At 35.2% G+C, this 17,250-nt stretch overlaps 1 protein-coding gene across 26 annotated transcripts in view; it reads left to right on the forward strand.

The window, feature by feature from the left end:
* Window positions 1-17,250, forward strand: part of MAPK8IP3 (mitogen-activated protein kinase 8 interacting protein 3) — a 92,817-nt gene that overhangs the window by 29,739 nt on the left and 45,828 nt on the right. For 10 of the 26 annotated variants that reach the window (XM_031945793.1, XM_031945795.1, XM_031945797.1 and 7 more), the window contains exons 5-9: window positions 3,682-3,705; window positions 9,730-9,874; window positions 14,226-14,466; window positions 15,039-15,141; window positions 15,530-15,648. In XM_031945793.1, the coding sequence (XP_031801653.1) occupies window positions 3,682-3,705; window positions 9,730-9,874; window positions 14,226-14,466; window positions 15,039-15,141; window positions 15,530-15,648 (632 nt within the window). Of the gene's footprint in view, window positions 1-3,681; window positions 3,706-9,729; window positions 9,875-11,616; window positions 11,734-14,225; window positions 14,467-15,038; window positions 15,142-15,529; window positions 15,649-17,250 lie in introns of those variants that run through there. The other 16 variants (XM_031945798.1, XM_031945803.1, XM_031945808.1 and 13 more) reach the window with 8 other exon arrangements.

Genomic DNA, 17,250 nt, shown 5'->3' on the forward strand with positions numbered 1-17,250 from the left:
GTAAGGGTCATTGTTGAAAAATTACCCCTGCATGTGTTTTGCCAACAAAAGCTGTAATAATTTTTTTTTTAAGCAGAATCATCCAAATGGAAAAGAAATTATAAAAATTCACTGAAGAAAAGAATTCCTTACAAAACAGAATTGGTCAAAAAAGAAGTAAAAAAAGGTTCACCTTAAAAATGAGAATTGAGCAAGTGGAAGCTAATGACTCCATGAGAGTTCAAGAAATTATGTCAAAATAATGAAAAAATGGAACAAAATATGAAATGTCTCATTGGAAAAAAAAAAAAAGTAACCTGGAAAATACATCCAAAAGAAAGAATTTAAGAATTATTGGACAACCTGAAGCTACCAAAAAAAAAAAAAAAAAAAAAGCCTAGACATCATATCTTTTAATTTTTAAAACAAATTTTAATATTTTTCAACAATCATCCTTGCAAAACCTCGTGTTCCAATTTTTCTCCTTCCCTTTCTCCCACAGCTGTTTCCAAGAAAGCAAGTAATCCATTATCAGTTAAACGTGCATTTCTTAACATATTTCCACATTTATCATGCTGCATAAGAAAAATCAGATCAAAAAGGAAAAAATAAGAAAGACTAAAAAAAGTAAGCAAACAACAACAAAAGAGGTGAAAATATCATGTTGTGATCCACATTTTGTCCCCATAGCCCTTTCTCTAGATGCAGATGGCTCTCTCCATCACAAGTTTATTGGTAATGTCTTGAATCACCTCACTGTTGAGAAGAGCCACATCCACCAGAGTTGATTATCACATAATCTTCTTGTTGCTGTGTACAATGATCTCCTGGTTTTGTTCACTTCACTCAGCATCAGTTCATGTAAGTCTCTTCAGGCTTCTCTGAAATCCTCCTGCTGATCATTTTTTATAGAACAATAATCTTTCATAACATTCATATATCATAACTTACTCAGTCATTCTCCAACTGATGGGCATCCACTCAGTTTCCAGTTTCTAGCCACTACAAAAAGAGCTGCCACAAACATTTTTGCACATGTGGGTCCCTTTCCCTCCTTTAAGATCTCTTTGTGATACAGACCTAATAGAGATACTGCTGGATCAAAGAGTATGCACAGTTTAACAATCCTTTAGACATAGTTCCAAATTGTGGAACTGGCATTTTCAAACAAAAATCAGTATCACAAATAGAGCACCTTGTAGGAATAATTTCTGTTTTCTTTAACAAGCAAAAAATACCCAGACTGACCAGGGAGGGGGAGAATCCAAGTATTTTTTTTTTTTTATTGGAAGTTTTTTATTTTCAAAACATTCAAAGATAATTTTTCAATATTGACCCTTAAAAAACCTTATGTTCCAATTTTTTCTCCTCTTCCTGCACTCTCTGCCCTAGATGGCATGTAATCCAATATGGGCATACATATTTATACAATTATCTTGCTACACAAGAAAAATCAGATCAAAAAGTTAAAATAAAAAAAAAAAAGTAAAATTCAAGCAAACCACAAAAAGAGTGAAAATACTATATTTTGATCCACCCTCAGTTCCTACAGTCCCCTCTCTGGGTTAGATGGCTCTCTTCATCACTAGATTGTTGGAACTGGCCTGAATCATCTTACTGATGAAAAGAGCCACATCCATTAGAATTGATCATTATATAATATTGTTGTCTTATTCAATGATACTACTAGTTTTACTCATTTCACTCAGCATGTAAGTTTCTCCAGTCCTCTCTGAAATCATCCTGCTGATTGTTTCTCATAGAACAATAATATTCTTTTTTTTTTTTTTTTTAATTTAATAGCCTTTTATTTACAGGATATATACATGGGTAACTTTACAGCATTAACAATTGCCAAACCTCTTGTTCCAATTTTTCACCTCTTACCCCCCCACCCCCACCCCCTCCCCTAGATGGCAGGATGACCAGTAGATGTTAAATATATTAAAATATAAATTAGATACACAATAAGTATACATGACCAAAACGTTATTTTGCTGTACAAAAAGAATCAGACTCTGAAATATTGTACAATTAGCTTGTGAAGGAAATCAAAAATGCAGGTGTGCATAAATATAGGGATTGGGAATTCAATGTAATGGTTTTTAGTCATCTCCCAGAGTAGAACAATAATATTCTATAACATTCATATACCATAACTTATTCAGCCATTCTCCAACTGATGGGCATCCACTCAGTTTCCAGTTCTAAATGTCATATTTCAAGAAATTATCAAGAAAAACTTAATCCAAAGGATAAAATTGAAATGGAACAAATCTAACAGTTCTATCTCCTGATAGATATCCCAAAATGAAATCTTCTAGTAATGTTGCAGCCAAATTCCAAAGCTCCCAGATCAAGGAGAGAAAATAATGCATGCAACTAGAAAGAAAGCATGAAACCAATTCAGATATATAGAGTCACAGTCTGGACCACACAAGATTTAGCAGCTTTCTCACTAAAAGAATGAAAGGCTTAGAAATATATTTTGGAGTACAAAGAATTTAGAATTACAACCGGTATAATAATAGACCTGGTGGACAGCTAAATGGTAAAATAGATAGCTGAGCCTAGAACTTTAGGCTTCAGAAGATGAAGACTCATCTTCCTGAGTTCATATCTGGCCTCAAGTACTGCCTAGCTATGTGACCCTGAAAAAATCACTTAAGCTTATTTGCCTCCCTTCCCTGTCTGTAAAATCAGCTGGAGAACCAAGAAAACTCCAATTGGGTTACAGAGTTGGACCCAACTGAAATAACTGAACAAAGAAAGAACACACTTGCACATAAGCTCACTGGAATAGTGATTGAGATTAAAAAAAACAACAACAACAATAGTTTTTTGTTTTTGTTTTTGTTTTTGTTTTTGTTTTTTTTTTTTGTTGGCAGATTTTTCAAAATTATGGAAGTAAACACGTTGGGGTTAAGTTTACTGCTAGGAATTGAAAAGGTTTTGGCTAAAATAGAAAAAAAACTTTTCTTCCCAAATCCTCAATGATCTTTTCTACATATCTTCTCTGGCATTTTGTGTCTTTGAAATTTAAGTGTGTAGTCCTACATTCTTGCTTTTAGTTCTTCTACCACCTCTATAGGAGGTCACATCCTTTGTAGTGATCTACTGATGAAACTGGACATTTTAATAGGACAATGGCTTTTTTAAAATTTCATATTTTGCTGTTTGACTTGGGAATTACAGAATAAAAATTCATGTAAATTGTGACAAATCTGTGTTTTGCCAGAATATTTGCATTTAAAGAATGTTGACTTCCATTTCCTGGTGTGTATTATGTGCGTGTATGTTTGTATATGTTCTAAATTTATGACTCACTACATATTGTGTGAGCATGTGTTTTGACAAACTGATCATTTACATGAGTACATTTATGTATTTTCACCTGCTTTGAGTATTTATTTGAAAGGAATATATTTGAAAGCTCACTACATATATCGAGAATGTTTACCATGTCTACATTTGTCTCCCTGAATATGTCTGTCTTGTCTTAGCATATATCCATTTATGTAGAGGGTTGTTTGCACAAAGTATGGTACTTGGGCTTGGAAACATTGTTGAATAATTGTTTGTCATTGTGAGCACGTTTAAACGTGTTTGCATGCTTTTTGCTCTCTAATGATTGTTTTCTTGTCTTGCTTTCTGTGCCTTGCTGCTATATGTTGGCTGTTGTTTTTTGTCACTTCGCTGCAGTCCTCGCCAGTCATGGAGGAAAAGGTAAAGCCCATAACAGTGTTTATTTACTGTAGTTTTGGGGTATGGAGATGAGGGATTATCTTTTATATTGACTATGGTATGGAGTTCTGTTAGATAATCTTTCTTAAATATGATGAACCATTATTCTTTGAATGAACCAGATCATGACAGCAGTTTCTTGATCTATACAGAGTTAGAACACAGTAATTTTCACCTTCTAAAATGTTTATAAAATAGCAGTTATTAAGCAGGCCCAAATTATGTTGAACTCTTCATTGCTTTATACCAAGACAATTCCTACTTCCTGATTTTTTAACAGTTCCATTGTTTACAGAATAGAGACTGAACATGAAATAACGGTTCTTAATTTACATACAAAATAAGCCAATAGTTTGTCCTTTTTTTAAAGTTAGAAATCACTGGTGGCTTTTGCCAGCAATGTATACTAGACTTTAAATTGTTTATAAAATTATCCACTCACTGTTGATTGAACTTCAGTCTCCTTTGACCTCTCTTGCTGTTTGTTGCCTGGCTCTCAGTGATCCTGTCAATTAATAATACTGATTAAATATCCATCTGTCAGCCCTGGTGTAGATTATATAGAGAAATCCAAAAAAAAAAAATTTTTTTTTTAAAACCAGTCCTGGCTTTCAAACTGATATCACTGAAATGAAAATGCCTTGGCTCTCTCTGCTATTTGTAGAAATGAACTTTTATCTCTAAACTCTACTTTTCCATCACCACCTCTCACAGCCTTGGGGTTATCTTTGTTTATGTTTTTAAAACTTGAAATTCCATTATATTAATTTCACATGAGATTACTGAAGAAAATATTTGTAAAATCTCTGATGAGGGTCCCTAGAGAGGTATTCCATGTACAGGAACTGTGTTCTACACATTCTACTTAGAACCTAATGGAGAAAGGACCATAAGTAATTGAGAGTTGTGCAAGAGAATCCCAGGTGGAATTGACAGGAAATGTCAGGGCCATCATCTCTGCTTCTTGGGTAATGCTTCTAACATATTAATGGTTGGTTTTGTTTATCTACCAGAATAATTCACTGCTTCTCAAAATTTTGCTGATTTGCAGTAGGGCCCAGTTGTCTCGGTGATAACTAAATAGGTCTGCCTGACTTGTCAGGAATAATTTATTTGTTCAGTGAGATCTCAGAAACTTTTACTCTTATGACCTTTTTATAATTCTGCAGTTGTACCAATTTGGGATTTTCTCTTTCTTATTATCTATTTCCTTAATCTTGACAAAGGAAAGATTTGAGAGTGAAGAAGTATAGAGAATGAAGAATATTAATTACTTAAATATAATGAGTTAGTATTTCTGTGAAATGCTTTACATACATTGTCTCATCTGATTCTCACATCACACATATTAGTAGGAATTGTTCTTTTTCTTTGTTACTTAAAAAGAAACTGGGGCATAGAAATTTTAAATTATTTTCTGCATGTCACTCAGCTAATAAACATTTGAGGAACTAAAAAACCTTATGGAATTTTCCATAGAAAATATTACAACATGAATAGAAGAATACACTTGAAAAATCTGCTTGCTGAGAAAACATCTATTCATTCAAAATTTATTAGGTCCTTACTATTTGCAACATGTCTTAGGGGCTCAAGATACAAAAATGAAAAAATGAAAAAGACATAATCCCTACCCTTGAGAAGCTTACAGTTCAATTTGGGAAATTAAAAGTCTACTCAAATAATTAGAATATAATTTTAAAATAATAAAAGATTTAATATGACAAGATTTTTAAAATAAGAAAGGTTAAAGAAGCATGAGGAATTCAGAAGGGAAAGTTGTCTTAGTTGGAGCTTATCAAGGAGGGCCTTAGGGGAAAAGGAGATGCTGAATTAAATCTTGAAGTAAGGGAATGACTTCAATGAGTGGTTTTTATTCAAAAATGAGAAAGGTATAAATAAAGGTAAGTAGACCATAGCCTAGAATAGGACTGGGGGGAACTGGCTTCTAATATGAAGAAAAGTAATAGGAAATAAGGCTAATAAGGTTGACTGGCATTAAATCATGACAGCTGTAAGCCACAATGCAATGAATCTATATTTAACCCTGTGCAAGTGCTACTAAGGTACTGAAGATTTGTTTACCAGAAATTTCATTAAAATTGTTTTGAAAGAACAATGAAAGATGAATTGGGGAGGGGAAAGGTCAAAAATAGAGAGGCTAGTTTGGAGGTTATTACAATCTACCAATAAAATAAGAGATAACCAGCAAGAAGGCCTGGGTTATTTATGGTGGCTAGAGCACTGAACTTGGAGGCAGGAAAGACCTGACTTTGAATCCTGCTTCTGAAACTTAATTTCTTTGTATCCCTGGACTAGGGATTTAATCTCTGTGGACCTCACTACAAAGATCCTTTGTAGGTTTAAATTTTATCCTGTGATGAAAATAGGAGTAGAAAAAAGGATGTGGATGTAGAATTATTATTGAAATAGAATTGGCAAGGGAAGGGAAAGGGAAAGAGGACAATTTTAAGGTTTTCAACTTTAATGATGAGGAAAATAGTGATACCATTGACTGAAACTAAGGAAGTTGGCTGGGTTTTGGGTCAAAAATAAAATTAATTTTGGACAATTTGAGTTTGAGATGTTATTGAAGATGGCCATCAGGCAGTTAGAAATTTGAGATTGAAACTCAAAAAATAAAAGAAGTATAAGATTTGGAACGATCATTGAAGTTACTGAAGTGGATAAGAAAGTGGAAGAGGAGGGAGAACAGAAGGGCAACAAGGAAAATGTTCCTTGTACTTAAGAAGAAAGAGCAAAACAGTGAAGATGACCAAGAGAGAGTAACTGAAGAAAGAAAAGAGAATTCAGAAAGAGCTGTTTAACAGAAAGAAAAAAAGAAAAAGAAAGTTTCAAGAAGGTCGTTATTCAACTTAAAAAGATTCTCAAAAGATTAATGTTATGCCTCTACTTTCTCCACAATAACTTTATGAACTCCTGAAATTCCAATTTGTGTTTCCTTCCATTTTACTGAAGTTATTCTTTCAAAACATTCTTTTCTACAAACTGTAATACTCCACACACTCTGATTTTTCTATCATATTTCAACACTGTAAAGAAAAAAAAATCAACTTCAGGTTGCTGAATAAGAGAAGATTCTAAGATAAGAAAGACTTAAGCTTTTTTTTTTTTAATATTTCATTTATCCCCCAATTACTTGTAAAAACAATTTTTAATAAACTTTTTTTTTTCTTTTTGGCAGTCAGGGTTAAGTGACTTGCCCAGAGTCACCTAACTAGTTAAGTGTCAAGTGTCTGAGCTAGATTTGAACTTTGGTACTCCTGACTCCAAGGCCAGTGCTCTTTCCACCATGCTACCTAACTGCCCAAGTTTTTAACATTCACTGATTTTTTTAAATTTTGAGTTCCAAAACTCCCTCTCTTCCCCTCCTTCTATGAGACAGTAAACAAATTGATAAAAGTTACACATGTGCAATCATGCAAAACATGACTTAAGCATGTTTATAAATTATGGGGAATAGCCAATAGATCTAAAGATGAAAGAGAATGGAAATCAATGGAGTAGAATCCCAAAGGACATGAGGAGAGAAAGGATTAAGGACATGTTGGAAGCAATAGTCTTGGTAAAGAGGAAAGCCCCTTATCCTTGGAGACCAAAGAAAAGGAGGAAATATATTAAGGCATAGACTTGAGGATGGGAGATGAGGTCACTTTCTGGGAATGAATCTAGAATTGGAAGACTGAGAAGGGAAAAAGGAAAGGGAGGGGAAAGTTTGAAGTAGTCTTTGAGGGGATTATTAATAAAAGATGAGTAAAAGTATTGCTGTGTACCTATTGGATTCTAGTTGAAATTAGGTCACACACATTTGTAGTGGACCTATTATAACTTCATAACTCTATCCAGTAATACTTGATGCCTTTGAAATAGCTACAGAGAACATAGAATGGTGACTGTTACCTAGAGGGAATTAGAATGGGAGGGCCAAGGGAGTGAGCTTATCATAGGTGAAGAAGCAATCATTGAAATGGTTCATCATCATGTTGGAATTTTGGGGGAAGGGAAAGTGAAACTACAAGAAATGTGATGTAGTAGAAGAACAGAAAGAGATTAAGAGATCAGAGGATCTCTAGAAGTAATACATGGGGAAGGTGAAAGGACAAAGAATTGTGGTGGTATAGAAAAATTAGAGCAGGCTATATTGAGAGTTCCTTTCTTACCATGAAGTGACAATTGGGATGACCCCAGCCATCACAGAATTGTTTCAAGAGAGCACTTTTTCCTTGAAAAAGAATAGAACTGTCCAACCAAATTAGAATTCTTGTGAATAAAGTTTTACATTTTAATCTTCTAGTTCTAAATTATCAATATCTGTTCTGAAACCAATTTTCAACAGCTATATTGTCCTAATATGTAGCGCTTACTCACATTCATATATACACATACTGACTGTTGTAATCCAATATGGACTCCAAACCCATTATGTATACCTTCCCTCCTTATTAAAAGCTTCTAAGACGGTCTTTTTTCTTAATCTCCTTCTAGGATCCAGTTAAAGCACTTTATTCCTTAGGATTCCTAAACTCTTTATTTATCAAAATGAAACTTGACCATCTGGGTCACTGCATGAATTCACAGGTCTCCGGTTAAATTTAAAAACATTTAAGACTTTCATACAGAAGATGATACTTTTATTATGCTTTTGACCTCCAGTCAGACTTTTTCAGTAACTGTCAAGACATTAGAAGGAAATTCACTTCTTTAGTTCATACACACTGTGTTTCTGAAGAGCTAGACTTGGCTTTATGTTGTTGAGTCTCATGTACAAAGTTGTTACTAATTCAGTGCCTAAGTAACACCTAAAGAATTATTGTCTTGGGTATATTTAAGAATCATCATTGTTTTGGGGGAAGCTTCATTTCTCAGGATGGAGAAATAAGCTGGAGAGAAGAGATGACTTTTGTTCCTCTCCAGACTAGAGCTAGAGCATACACTGAGGGGACCTCATATAGCTCTCTAACTGCTGTCCTGTGGCTCTACCCTAATTCACAGGACAGGCTGCTAGGTAAGGATAAAAAGAATTGAGGGAGTTCTGTATGTATTTGGCATCATGTCCCATAGAACAGATTATTTCTTTATTATGCTAGTTGCAGAAATCTATCATTTCTGCAAACTGTACTTCCTGTACCTTCCCACCCCACTGGAGATAATAGTTGAATAAAGTTAACCAGTTTCTAATACTTCTTGATCAAGAGGGAGCATAATGAATAGATGTATGAACAAAAAAGCAATGCCTTTGATGGAATTTGAAAGAGAGAAATATCACAATAAAAACAATGAGCAGTAGCATTGATATGCTGGAGGTGAAGAGGGTTGTATTATATAGCTAAATAAAGTATCAAGAAGACCTGGGTTCAAATCCCATTTTGCAACACTTCCTGTGTGATGGGGCAAGTGATTCTTCTCTTCGTGATACTGTATCTTCATCTGCAAAATGAAACTAACAATATCATCTGACTTCACAGATTTATAATAAGTGAGGTTTAAATGAGATGATGTATATAAAATATTTTGTAATGCTTAAAGTGCTAAATAAATGACAGCTACTATTTAACATTTCATTCATCATTTTTAAATGAATTCATTGTTTAAGAGTTTGTAAATAGAAATAACTTTCCCAGAAGAGAAGTTTAGAACCAGTGAATAACACTTGAAGTTAGATCAATTTGCTAGAATAAAGACATAAAAGATTTTACAAGTCTTTGTAGTCAGTTTCTTAATCCCTAAGTTAACAGAAGTACTTCTTATTTCTGAATATGGGAGAAACACATTAATCATTAATTAATTAGTCATAATTGATTTAAGACTTTATGAAGCCTTAAATTTTGTAACAGTGTCAGCTATTATTACTATTAGTTAGGGGCAACAATGTATACATCTGTGAAAAAGAAAATTTACCTTTTATGTAAATTATTCTTTAACGCTTTATAAACCAGCAATCTAACCACCAGCTCATTTGTTTTTTCCTTTTCTCCTCTGTTTCAGCAGGAAGGAGCGCCCTACCTCTCTGAATGTCTTCCCCCTTGCAGATGGAATGGTACGTGGACAGATAGGGGGCAAGATCATCCCCACAGTGGACCACTGGCACCTGAGTGACCTCGGCCAGCTGCAGTCCAACTCCAGCTACAAGGTTTTATACACATGTCGTGGAATAAGGGTCTCCTCTTTCCCACTGTCAGTGGCATCCACATGTTCATAAAGATGGAGACCAAGTTGTGTCCATAACCCTTTGCAGCTTCTCTTTTTTTTAGGTTGGATTAGATTCCTGAACTGAACCATAGCAAAAAGGGGAAGGGAAGGACCAGATCCTGAGGATAAGCAAAAGGAAGGAGGATGCCATTCTAATCACTGCTTTCCTCTGATTCTATCCTTTTATTTCCTGAAATTGGCCATATTGTAGCTAGTGTTATGATATGAATTTTTGGTACCCAGCATGTGTTTGGTGTTTAGAATAGGACTGGTCTAAGTTCAACTGCCTCTATCTCCCATATCCCAAATTAATGTTCCAAGTCAGGCTATTGGTAAAGAGAAGGATAAAGCCAATTATATGCTCTGATATAGAGCAGGCCATTGTGTGTTCCAATTTGAATTACAGCTGGGAGAGCATTTTATCTTCTTTCTAGCTGATTATAATAGTTGATTTTCTAATTAGATACGCTGCATACATCTGGGCTTATTGGAAAGACGTTGTCTTCTCTTTGATATTCTATCCTCACAATTCTGTTATACTAACTTCTCATGCTATAACTTGGAATCGGCAGACTAGAATTCCCCCCAATGTTGACTCCATTTCTGAATGTAGATTAGAATCCATATTCCAGTAAAACCAAACCCTTTATCTTTTCACTATAAAAATGATTAAGTTGTGTTACTGAATAATGCTAGTCATTCAGTGATTGTTAGTCTTGATCTGTAAACTTATTTCACTTATGAGAATTGAGTTGCAAAGCATTCGAGGATGTTACTTTGCAGCAAGCATTGACTTATAGCAGATGGCACTGAGGCAAGGTTATAGAAATCCTGGCAAAGCCTGTTTCTTAGAAGTTATGTCTAGGGCATCCTGTAAAAATCAAAGAGTTTATAGATTCTCTTGAATGAGTTTAAGGTGGGAATAGCTTATGATTATCCTTTTATCCTCCTAGTTTTCAGTTTGGTTGTGGAATGTTTTGCACCTTGCAAATTCTTTTGCATTATCTTCTTGTTCCTGCATTATGTTAGGTAGTGAGCATGTCTTATCAGATTATTGTGGGTTTGATATCACATACACATATGCACATATTTACACGGTAATGTATACAGCACGCTAATGTAACACTGGCATTTAGGTAGAGAGGACAGAAAAATACATAAAGAATTTTGGTATCTTAGGTTCAGTACTAATTGTGTTGTGGATTTGATTGGTCATTTCAGGCTTTTGTTTTTTGCTTTGTGTACCTCATTATTAGAGTGAGCTTCATGGAAGTGACCCACCTACTAGATAAATGTGTGGTGAACTGAATTGAGTTGGAGATTTATTGAAGTAGTGGTCATTGAGGTAGCTAGAGAGCTTTGGGGATTGCATGCTTCCCCTTGCAATGGCAACAAGGATCCACAACATGTCTCTTAGACACTTCTCATTGCTTTTTTGTCCTCTGGCATCTTTGTCCTGAATTTTCACCTGGAATAGTCTTCCATTCATTATTTTAATAGTGTGAAGTTTGGCTCCACAGATTTGTTTCATTTAATTTTGATTTTTTTTCAATGTTATTATGTTTAAGTTTTATTTGTTCTTTTAATTTCATGCATTAGGTTTAATGTTTTTTTTTTCTTTTTTTAACTCCTTAATGTGTTTTGTTGTTCTTTATGTACTGTATTTTCAGTGTTTTAACCAAACAGTTGTGACTACTCATGGTGAGAAATGACTGCTAAGAATTTTGGTCCTTTGCAATGCATTTTGGAGGCCACTGCTACACACATTGATGTTTAGGAGGTTGAGAGGTTTGACTTTAGGTAAGTGGTGGCCAAGGAGAGTGTCCTTTGGGTAAATGATGGCTCTTTAGGATAATAGTGAGATCGAATGGCGTCTGGGAGGTTTCTTTGTAAACAAGAGTACCCACAGTTTACTAAAATGGTAAGCCATGTTTGTCAGGATTCCCTTAATTATCTACAATGTAAATTGGTGGGTTATGAAGAGGTTGTAAACGATGTCGCCTTTGGAGACAAAGCTGATGAGGATCAACTAAGAGAAACCTGACTGAATATGTGTGTTTTCCATCGTGTATGACTTCTCTCACCCTATTCAGTAGAGTTCTTCATTGTCCTACCGCCTACATTCTTATCTCCCCCCATATGTCAGCAGCTATAGCAAGAATGACAGAAGAAATGGGAGGAGAGATGTTTCCATCCCGTTATCAGGAATAAAACATGGGGTGGCCATGAAATATGAGAATAGGTGAGGTTGATGTGAAATTTTAGTCTTCCAACAATTGTTTCGATACTTGGAAGAAGGAGTATTTTTCCATATGTGCTGAGATCACAGAAAGCAAATGTAAAATATTAACCCAAAATTACTTCAAAGGAGTAGGCAAGAGTTCAGAATTTTAATTGAGGTCTCCTAAATATAGATCAAAAATACCTGTTAGATAAAGCCTGCAAGTGAAATCTTAAAAAGAATATCTGTGCTCTCTCTTATATATACTACTTGACTTAAGCTCTGGTAGTTTTCACAAAGTTAGAAGAGAATGCAGAATTGTTCACTTTTAAAAGAAATTAGCTCCACCTCTAAAGATCACCTGAAGCAAAAAGTTTATCTCTAAGTTGGCTTCTGGTCCATTCAGAACTTTTGCCCAAGAAATTCCTAGAGAAGAGAACTTATTCTGTTTTTAAAAACGTCTAAAGGTGACTACTATCGTTTTATCTCTTCCCCCTTTATAAAAAGAAAAATTCTTTTTAATGTCTTATCTCATAAATGACATTTCCCCTCTCCCTCAGAAATGACAGTAATCTTAGTCCATGCACATAGGTAACATAGGTAAGTTATATATTTTACTCTCCTACCCAAGAGACAAGCAACTTCTTTCTTTGTAAACTTAAATTGGAGGACACTTTATAGATTCTGACAATGAAGAATGGAAGTTGTGCAGAATCCTAAAAAGTTACCATTGAGAAAATAAAGCTAGTTACTATAAGAATAAAAACATTGTATCCAGATTGTACTAGTTAACAGATGGGTGATTTTTAAAAATTGTGGTAATGAGCAAAAATTTGGCCTTTGTCTATATATGATATTAAAGTTTTCCTCTTGAATTTATTAGGAAGAGAAAGTGACGTGTTTTATCTCTCCATAAGTATTCAAATAAAATAGCATTTAAAAAATAAAATTTTTAGGATAAGTTGCTCATTACAATTTTTGTAAATAATATTTTTGTAAAAATAGAATTGTATCTTATTTAACAGTATTGATTTCTGTTGCCTAATGTTTAGATAGAAATGATTGTTTAGCTTTTTTACGTTATGGAATACTTTTTGCCTTTAGTATGGCGAATTGTGACCAAGAGACTAAAGTACACATTTTGAGATTGTGAGATTATATCATAACCTATGATACTGGCTGAAAATGAAGAATCTTTTCCTATTGGGAAGTTACAGAAGTCTCTGAAGTATTTATACTTACCCTAAGAAAGAGGTGAAACTTGAACTAGTCTTTATGCAATAACCTAATCATATTCTTCCTGCTTCAGTGGTTACAGTGCCATAATAATTTAGTTTCTAGAAAACCCCATTGATCTATTCAGGTCAACCTTTCCCCCCAATCTCTCAATTTGGTTATTTTTCTCCTATATCATCCTGTACTACAATTTGATTCTGATAACCTGGCTGCAAAGGGTTGCATTGCCATTTTTCATGCGGTGTTCCATCTTCATCACATTCTGAATTGTTTGATTGCATTGTGAAATAGTGACGTTGAATGCCTAGTCCCAAACTCCTGAAATGCGGGTGACATACATAACTGAGACTGTTTTGTAATACTTGCATCTTCTCATCTCTGAGAGTCATTAGTCAAGTAAAAGCAGGGGACTATTCCTTTTCAACCACTCAAGTGTAGTTAGCCCAAGCAAGATATGTAACATCTTAATATATAAAATATAGTCCATAGTGATAATAGTGAAGACACCTTTATGTTCCTTCCCAAGGAGTGTCTCTTCTTACGTCAAATAAAGGCTTTTTATATCATATTAGACCTCAATCTTTAATTGCTGTCCTCGATAATAGAAGAGAAACATGGGGGTTTGGGTCTCTGCATGAAGAGAACTTGGTAGCTCAGCCAGATTCAGGACCTCACTGCTAGCCACTGTGGCTGTCCATTCTGTAGTCTTTAGTTGGTGAGTGAGAGGTCTGATGTTAACTGTGATACCAAAAGGCAGTGACCAAATCATAGGACTGAGGAGTAAGAGAAACACACAGAAGTACTTCCCGTCTTCCTCCTCTGTCCTCTCTCCTAGTGTCCACACGATGAGATGTCTGAATCGGGACAGTCTTCTGCTGCTGCCACACCCAGTACCACTGGCACCAAGTCCAATACTCCAACATCCTCAGTGCCCTCTGCTGCCGTCACCCCCCTGAATGAGAGTCTGCAGCCCTTAGGGGACTATGGAGCAAAGAACAGCAAACGCGCAAGAGAGAAACGCAACAGTCGCAACATGGAAGTCCAGGTCACCCAAGAAATGAGGAATGTCAGCATAGGTACTGTAGCCTCCTGCCTTAGCCATGTACAGCCTGATACTTTCTGCCTGAGGACCAAATCTGTTTTCTTTAGAAGCCCAACACTGAAGCATTTGTATAGGTTTTGGTTTGTGTAGACTATTCTTATTCAAGTAGGCATCTTTCAATGTCATACAAGTTTACAATCTTAACTAATAAGCAAGAGGGAAATTGGGGTACTTTCTACTAAAATTTGACTATAAAAATAATGACACAATTTGCTAAAACGCTCAATTAAATCTTTACTGGTTATCCAACAATTTACCATTGAATTATTTTGCATACACTGTAATCCTAACAGGCTTTATAGTGTACTTTTTTCCATACTTTGTGAATTCTAATTTCTCTTATTCTTGCCTCTTCCATATATATATTTATTTAGGTCTTTTCATCCTATTGAACTTGGAAAAAAATATCTTTCCTGACAATCCGTGTCCCAGCAAGTGGTCTCCAGGACCTTGTTTCTTGAAATTTCTTAGCAATCTGGTGGTGAAGGTCTTTCATCTCAGTAGTTAAATATGAATTGAATCACATTTTCTTCTTGTCTGTAATAGGGATGGGCAGTAGTGATGAATGGTCTGATATTCAAGACATCATAGATTCTACACCAGAGCTAGACATGTGCCAGGAACCTCGATTGGAACGCACGGGAAATAGGTAGAGTAACTTCCTTCTAGTTCTCCCACTTTTTACAGTCTTAAGTGGGATGGCTTTTCCCTTATACTTTCTCTGTAAGAAATTGCATGTCCTAATGAATTAAATAGACTGAAAATTGGATACTACTTGGTGAATTCAAGTTAAAGCTATTCCTCTCCTATGTCTTAGTCTTTCTTTGCCTAATGAAATAGTTTTCAGACCACTGTCTCACTATCTGCCTATAGTATGAAAGAGCAATGTTTGTCATTTAATGTGTTATAGAAGGCATTTAATAAACCCATAATAATTCCATACTAATAGGGCATACTAATCCGTGTGTGTGTGTGTGTGTGTGTGTGTGTGTTTGCGTGTTTGCATGTGCATGCACATGCATTTCTTCTCCTTACAGCCCAACCCAAGGAATTGTCAACAAGGCTTTTGGCATCAACACTGATTCCTTATATCACGAGCTGTCTACAGCAGGTTCTGAAGTCATTGGGGATGTGGATGAAGGTGCAGACCTACTAGGTAAAAGTTGTTCTTTGTGACTGTATGATGCAGTTTTTCGTATAAAATAGACCTTTCAACAACCCTATGGTAAGGACATATTTGGAAGAGTAGACTTGGAATAAAGGTTTTGTCCACTCCATAATTCCCCTTGATATTAGTGAATGCCTGGTGAGTTAGAAATTATAGATATACTTGGTGTGCTATGCTTCTTATGAGAAAAGTCTTAGAAAAGCTGTCTCACAGATATTAGAAGACTTTTATTTTTATTTCCGTGTTGCTATAATTTCTAAAATAGACTGGGAGCATTTCTTTAGAAAATTTCTTGTTTAAAGTTTCTTGCTCAGTACTTCTCTTTCCTCCCCTCTGTACTAAAAAAAAAAATATCCTCAAAGTATAGAATTTTTTTGATGTACTTAGAGTTATCTACTATTTAAGGCAGATTAGCTAACATTGACGGTAAATGTTATTGTGAGCCACTAGAGCAAAAGATTTATATCATCTATGATGTAATTATCTGTGATTGTAATTATATGAGTGGCACATTTCAATGCATCAGTTCACTTTTTATTTACTTATTTTTGGTGAGATTATCGGGATTAAGTCACTTGCCCAGAGTCATCTAGCCAGCAAATGGCAGGCATCTGCTGCCAGATTTGAATACTCCTCCTGACTCCAGGGCTACTGCTCTATCCACTGCACCATATAGTTGCTCCTGCATCGTTGAATTTAGTCCATACAGGCTTGTGTGTTTTCAGTTGAAACTGTCTTAGAATTGACTTCTCTCTGTGATTCTTCTGGGCACTAAGATAAGATCTAGGAGTTTCTAGAATTTAGAATTCTAAAATGTCTTCTCACTTTTCCATAGCAAGTGCTATATTGTTAACCTTCGGGGATACAAGTTGATGTTCACTTGAGTAATAATGTAGTTTGGTCTCTTTCTACTGATCAAAAGTATTAAAGAAATTGGCTTTTTCCATTTACTTGATCTAATTCACATGGTTTATGGCCAAGGAAAACTATTGCTTCTGGTTTCTCATTTACATGTGCCCTAAGCAATCATTCTATGATGAGCCCAGCTAATTAATTTGTAAAGCCAGCCTTTAGTTTGATATCTGTTCCCTGTAATATCTTTGTTTTGCCTCATTTGCTCATTAGTATTTTTTTCCTAAGGCATGAAATGAAGTGACCTACCTTCTTATGGTTTCAAGGCAGAATCTCCTGTTGTGAACAGTTCTCATATAGTGTATTTCATGCCATCCCGCCTTACTGTTTTTCAGGGTGTCTTTAAACTTTATTATGTTTTCATCTTCAACCCTTGTTGTTGTTGGCTATTTCCTTGGGTGTGCAGACATTGGTAGTTGTACAGGTCCAGCAGTGAAGTGCATATTTCTGATCTTAATTCAGAGGGGCGAATAATGCAATTGTCTGTGGTATCCTACTGATCTTCATAGATACTACCTAGAGAGAAGATCAGTTGCCCTTCTTGGTTTGGTATTCCATTTTTTTCCAACCTATGTGTCTACCTCAAAGCCTGTTTAAAAGTGAATATATCTGCATTTGGTGACTGATAAGAATGAATATCACTAGATTTCTGTGGTGCTCAGTACCAGAATTACATTC

This window comes from Sarcophilus harrisii, chromosome 1, assembly GCF_902635505.1.
Source record: "Sarcophilus harrisii chromosome 1, mSarHar1.11, whole genome shotgun sequence".
Lineage (NCBI taxonomy): Eukaryota > Metazoa > Chordata > Mammalia > Dasyuromorphia > Dasyuridae > Sarcophilus > Sarcophilus harrisii.